Below are 6029 nucleotides of genomic sequence, written 5' to 3' on the forward strand. Positions count from 1 at the left end.
TTAGACCAAAATATGCTGCTCCAACTCCAATACCGGTAAATCCAGCCTGGAACAGTGTTATATGGTTGAGCGTTAAATGGTTATCACTCAATCCAAATAAACAATTCATGATTACACGACCAAATCCTACCTCGGTGATAGGTGTATCACGAACCCGCTCAGGGCCATATTTCTTCAAAAGCCCTCTAGAGATCTAATGAACATGTGTAAATAACTAGTATGTAAGACCAATATTTTCCCTTAAACCTGAGGTGATAATTGAATTGACACTCACCTTATACGCAACTCGGTATTCACCAACCTAAATAACAACAGAAAACATGTCAAAAAGTTTATTAGAACAAAAAGTACAAATCAACAACATAGAAAGAACTTTTCTCTCTCATTCAAACCAATAAAAACTTCACCTCTTCACCCATTAGAAAGACTTTGGGATCAGCAGACATTTCTTCGTCAAGTGCTGAATTTAAAGCATCACGGACTGTCATCTGCAACAAAGGACGATAGAAACATCATTCACCATGACTAACGTATTATACGTCTCTGTGATTAGAGACAAATCACATAGAAACTTGAATAACCTTAAATGAACATTCACCTCCAATAAATACTTGCACTATCAGTAGCACAAAAACTGGCTATCCAACTTTTTATACATAATGATCAAGTTTTTTAATACTCTCACAGAGAGGAGTAAAAGAAGTAAACAAATAAATCTCGTGCTCTATAGTAATTTTACAAACCACCAGATAAATACCATCTTGTTCTTCTCAAGATAATCAATCCTACCAAAGTAATTATCAGAAAAAAATTAGCAGTAACAGTAAACCAAGCAACCAACAATTCCCCCCTCAAGTTCCCTGTAACAGTCAATTTCTTTTCCTTTTTTCTTGACTTTTCCTCTCTAGTGCTCAGGCTTTTGAAACCCTAAATAAAAGAGATAAAAAATTCGAGAAGTGGAAACATGTGGGTATGGATGGGGTTTGATGGTGGGAAGCGATCAGTAGTTTTGAGGGTTTTTACCAGTGGGCTTTCTTTGTTGGATTTTTGTGTCGCATCCACCTCCAATGCCGCTTTTCCTGGGTGTGCTGATTGGTGAAAGAAACACATCTTCGCTTCCATCAACTGGAGTAATAAACTCTCCGCCAGTGGTACTAAACCCTAACCCCTCTGTTGGTTTTTCCTCTCTGTTTTGGAGGGATTTTTAGAAAACCCTTCTTTTGCGCCTGCTTTTCTTGTACTGAGAAGTAATCAGAGGGGGGAAAGGAGAAATGTAGGTGCAAGGGTTCGATGGTGGGAAGGGTTTTTACAAATGAGACCTTCAAGAATCTGGGTCCTCCACTTCCTCTGGTTCTTGTGCAGAGAAATCCAAGAAAACAAGAAGCAGAACATTATTTCATTGATGACTTTCCATTGTGACCACTATGATTGGCATAATGGTTGATTCCTTCGTTTTCCATTTGGATAAAGAACCCTTTTTGTGTCTAAGCAATGGCAAGAAATCAAGAAAAAGAGACGAAGGGAAAGAAATGTAGCAGAAGCAAATTGGTAAGGGAGGAGGAATTCCCTTTCCTTGGGGAGCCCATACTCTTTACTTCCAAGAAAGCAAGAGAAAAAAGGAAAACAAATGCTGCAATTTTGACGAGGTGGCATTCTTGAAGCCTGCACAAACATGACCTTCATACATACATATATATATATATATATATATATTGTGTTGTTTGTATCAATTATATATTTCATATTTAAGTATTTTTTTAGTATTTAAGTTTTATTTTTTCAATTTAGCCTTGCATTAGGCTAAGCAAAACAGAAGCAAGAATGAAAGTAACAAATGCAGAAAGTTAAATAAGAGAACTCATAGGTAGCTTGTATCTCTTCTTATGCAAAATAAAACTTTTTATATAACTAAGGAATTACAAGTACAAGTGCCTCTGCTTCAACACATGAAGACTTCCGAGGGCTCTCTGAAAAAAGGGGAGAAGGGGCTATATTAATAACCATATGGTCCAGACTTGAAACTATTTTTTCACGTCTGCATGGCCTTCATCTGCCAAGTGTCACTTCATTGTTAACACGTGTCATTTGGTCAATTCTGTTGACTTGCTCTGATGTCACCTTATTTCTTCATTAGTTTGGAGAAGCTGCTTTCTTCTGATTCCGATTTCGATTGCTTGAGGTCTTTTTTATCTTCACATGATTTTGAAATTTTCATTTTTGATTTTCCTTTTAATGTCACCTGAATTCCTTTAAATAAATTATCAAGAAATTCCTCTTGAGAAAATTCCTCCAATGGATTCTGAGATTCTCCAGCGAGACAAGAAAATTATTTTCTCCAGTTTTGCTTGAAGTCTCCATAGGAGAAGCAATTCCCGAAAGTTTTTTTTTTAGATCATTTTGCATTTGTTTGAGGTATTCCTCAATTATTTATTTTTTTGTGATTACCCCTTTCTTATTCAGAACTCTTTGGGAGATATTTTCAAAAGGATTGGGTACTTGATTCTCTTCTTTTTCTACAAGAACTTTATATTCTTGCAATTTTTCTTCCATCTCATTGATAATTTCTTGACCATAGTATTTCTTGGTCTCGGTATCAATTTGCATCAACTTGTTCCAAAATTTTGAACAATACCTCCTTTTTATGTATGGGATTTTTTGTAGGGTAATTCCTACTTCTGGTAGCCACTTCCAGATCCATGGGATAGAGAATTCCATAAAGAAATAAAGAGAAGTCATTCCTTCAATCCATTTTCTCGATTTTTCTGCTTGGATTGTTTTTGGCGAATAATTTAGCCATTCCGTATAGTATTCCTGGAAGATTTCAGGAAGAATAGAAATTAATGGACCAAAACTTATCCACCATTGGAATACCCAATTCGGTATTTCTTGTTGGAAAACCAATGGGCAAATTTTTAAAAATCATGTATGTTTTCTTTTATAATTTTCATAAAGAAAAGCTTTATTAAATGCTTCAACATAGTCCCAGTAATTAAACTTTATTGTACTTTTTGATTTGATTCTGAAGTATTCTTTTTCCCCTAAATGGGTTAATTCCCCACTCTACAGCAGTGATAAACTTTTTAATTATTGCTTTTTAATAATTAAATTCCTTCCCATTGCTGGAAAATGTATGATTAATTTCAACACTCTGAGTTGCCTTAAGGATACATTCATAATGTGCCATAGGTTTATATGACCCTGTTGAAAAAGATGCAACATTAAGGTACCTTTTCATTAGATACCATGGATCATTTTCCCACCTCAAATCATCATTTTCAAGAAGAATAATTACCTCGTGGTGTTCACTAAATTTGTAATTAATTAATTCATCTTCATCTTCTTGCACCATTTTTGCATAAGATGCTGATGATTCATTAGTTGTTAATTTTTTATGTTCCTTTTTTTAAATTCAAGAAACTGTTTGAAGAGTTCATTTTCTTTTTCAGGGATGTTATTAAATTTTCTAATTCCGGAAATATTTTCCCTTACTAAGGTCCTATTTCCATGTCTGACAATATCACCTGCTCGAAATCTACCTCCTCTTTGATTAGAGGAGGAATTTCTTCCTCTTCCCCTTTGGGGGAGCATTCCTGAAAAATAAAGATAATTCATTAGCCAGCATAAAGGCTAGCAATTTGCTAATGGTATAGCAAATTTGCTATCCAAAATTGTTTAATACGATTTTCTGCAGTGACATTTGCATCTGAAAATTGTATGAGAATGTCAGAATTATTTTCTTGATTTTATCAATTCGCTTTTTGATTATTTTTTGAGTTCTTTTTAATCTTGTCTTATATTCAATTGGTTCATCCCAAAATTTCCATTGGTAAATAGGCCAATGGACCCCATTCATAAAGAATCTTTCTCCTATGACTAATTCTTCCATCCAACCATTTGGAATTTCGAGGAAATATTCATCCCTCTAAACATTTCATTTCCAAATTCATCTGGATTCATCTCCATCAATATATTCTCTCGATAGAAAATCAGGGAGACTATTTGTCTCTCCTTTAATATGTTCAATAGAAAAATTAAATGGGGCAAGATGTGCTTGCCATCTAGCAAACATTTCTTTAGAAACATCATGTTTAAAATCTTTATAAAACATAAATTTAGCAGCAGAACAATCTGTCCTAATGGTGAATTCTTGATTAAGTAAATCATCTTGAAATTTTAATACACATTTACAATAGCAAGAATTTCTTTAGCAACCGTAGTATAATTTTTTTGGGCTGCTTTTTATTTCCCCGAATGGAATCTAACTAGTACTCTTGCATATTTTCATCAATTTGTTTTAGTATTCCTCCAAATTCAATATTAGAGGCATCTGTTTCAATAATATTTTTCCAATTTGGATTAGCAAGAGTTAGATATGGTAATGATTTTACCTTCTGTTTAATTAATCTAACTGCTTTTGTATGTTCATCAGTCCATTATGATGGATTCTTCTTAAGCCTATCATATAATATTGTTGTATCTTGGGCAAGGTTCTTATAGTATGGGGCTATATAATTTAGATTGCCTAAAAATCTTTGTAATTGAGTTTTATCAATGATTTTATCAGGGATTTTATCTGCAAATTCAATACTTCTATTAATGGGTATAATTTCTCCCTTTTCAATATGATGTCCAAGAAGTCTAACTTTTGTCTGAAAAATACTCATTTTTTATTTTGATAATACCAAACCATTTTGGATAACTAAGTTTTTAAACATTTCTAAATGCTTAAAATGGTCCTTGATACTATTTGAGAAGACTAAGATATCATCAATATAGACGATGATAAAATTAGAGAATTGATTAAAAATATCATTCATAATATTTTGAAATTTTGAAGGTGCATTTTTTAATCCAAATGGCATAACATTCCATTCATAATATCCAAATGGGACTGTAAATGTTGTTTTGTATCTATCTGAATCATTTATTTGAATTTGCCAATATCCTGATTTTAAGTCAAATTTTGAGAAAATTATTGCCCTGTGTAATCTATCTAACAGATCCTATCGGATATCTTATCCATTTTAAGACTTTATTAAAAGGCTTATAATTTATCACAAGCCTGGGTTTTCCTCTTTTCTTTTCTGCATATTTGTTAACATAAAATGCAGTACATGACCATGGTGATTTTGAGGACCTAATTAGTTTTTTCTTAATTAGGGAATTAATTTCATTCTTACATAATTCTAAGTTTTATTGTTTCATTATCAAAGGTTCCTATTATACCCTTTTCATTAATATTCTTTATCGGAAAAATCTTTTTAAGGAAAGGTGTTTCAAGAATAATTTCATTTGTTAAATCTTTTATTAGCAGGAAACTTGTTGGAATATATTTTTTATTATTACATATGTAAGCTTTTGGAATTTTAAAGCTTATATTGAGTTTTTGGCCATTGGCAGATGATAAAGAGTGGGTCGTTTCTTCAAAATACTTAGTTGGTATAAGACCTTCTTTAATAAAGTTAATATATGCTCCACTTTCAATAAGAGCAGTAAATATTTTTATGAAATTGTTATTTATTAAAAAATCAATTTTAACATTCCATTTTTTACTAGTGACTATTTCCAAAGTGGATAAAAAATCTTCCTTTTTTCTTCTCTTATTTCATTATCTTTGCTAATTTCAATCTTCTCAAGTCTATTAGTAAGAGACTGATTATATTTTTTAATATTTTTTATATCTTCTTTTAACTTTCTACTTTTTTGTTTTTGCATCTATTTGCAAGATGATCTGTTTCTCCACAAATATAACATCTTTTTATTTTATTTGTGGTATTATTTTTAGCCTTCCAGTCATTTTTTCTAGCTAAGTCTTTTTCTTTATTTATTTCTTTTCTAAATTTTCGGACATGCTGACCAAGGCGGTTGCGATGGCGAAGTTGAAGCTGTGTACGGCTTCGACTGGCCTTGATGACTAGAGTGGACAAACCCGGCGGTACCAAGAAAGAAGTGGAGAAAAGCTAATCAATCTTCAAGTGGGAGATTGTTAAGTTGTGAAGATTGATTTGAAGAAGAAAAGGATAACCTGA

General features: G+C 32.5%; 1 protein-coding gene across 1 annotated transcript; it reads right to left on the reverse strand.

The window, feature by feature from the left end:
* Positions 1-6: 6 nt before the first annotated feature.
* On the reverse strand, positions 7-1641 carry LOC105179812 (pyruvate dehydrogenase E1 component subunit beta-1, mitochondrial-like; the record flags this gene model as incomplete). Its single annotated transcript, XM_011103446.2, has 5 exons — positions 1024-1641; positions 408-488; positions 275-301; positions 131-193; positions 7-46 (listed from the first exon to the last, which is right to left on the reverse strand). Coding segments are annotated over exons 1-5 (310 nt in total), but the record flags the coding sequence as incomplete, so codon positions are not given.
* Between the last annotated feature and the right edge of the window lie 4388 nt (positions 1642-6029).

This window comes from Sesamum indicum, unplaced genomic scaffold (genome assembly GCF_000512975.1).
Source record: "Sesamum indicum cultivar Zhongzhi No. 13 unplaced genomic scaffold, S_indicum_v1.0 scaffold00217, whole genome shotgun sequence".
Classification (NCBI taxonomy): Eukaryota; Viridiplantae; Streptophyta; class Magnoliopsida; order Lamiales; family Pedaliaceae; genus Sesamum; species Sesamum indicum.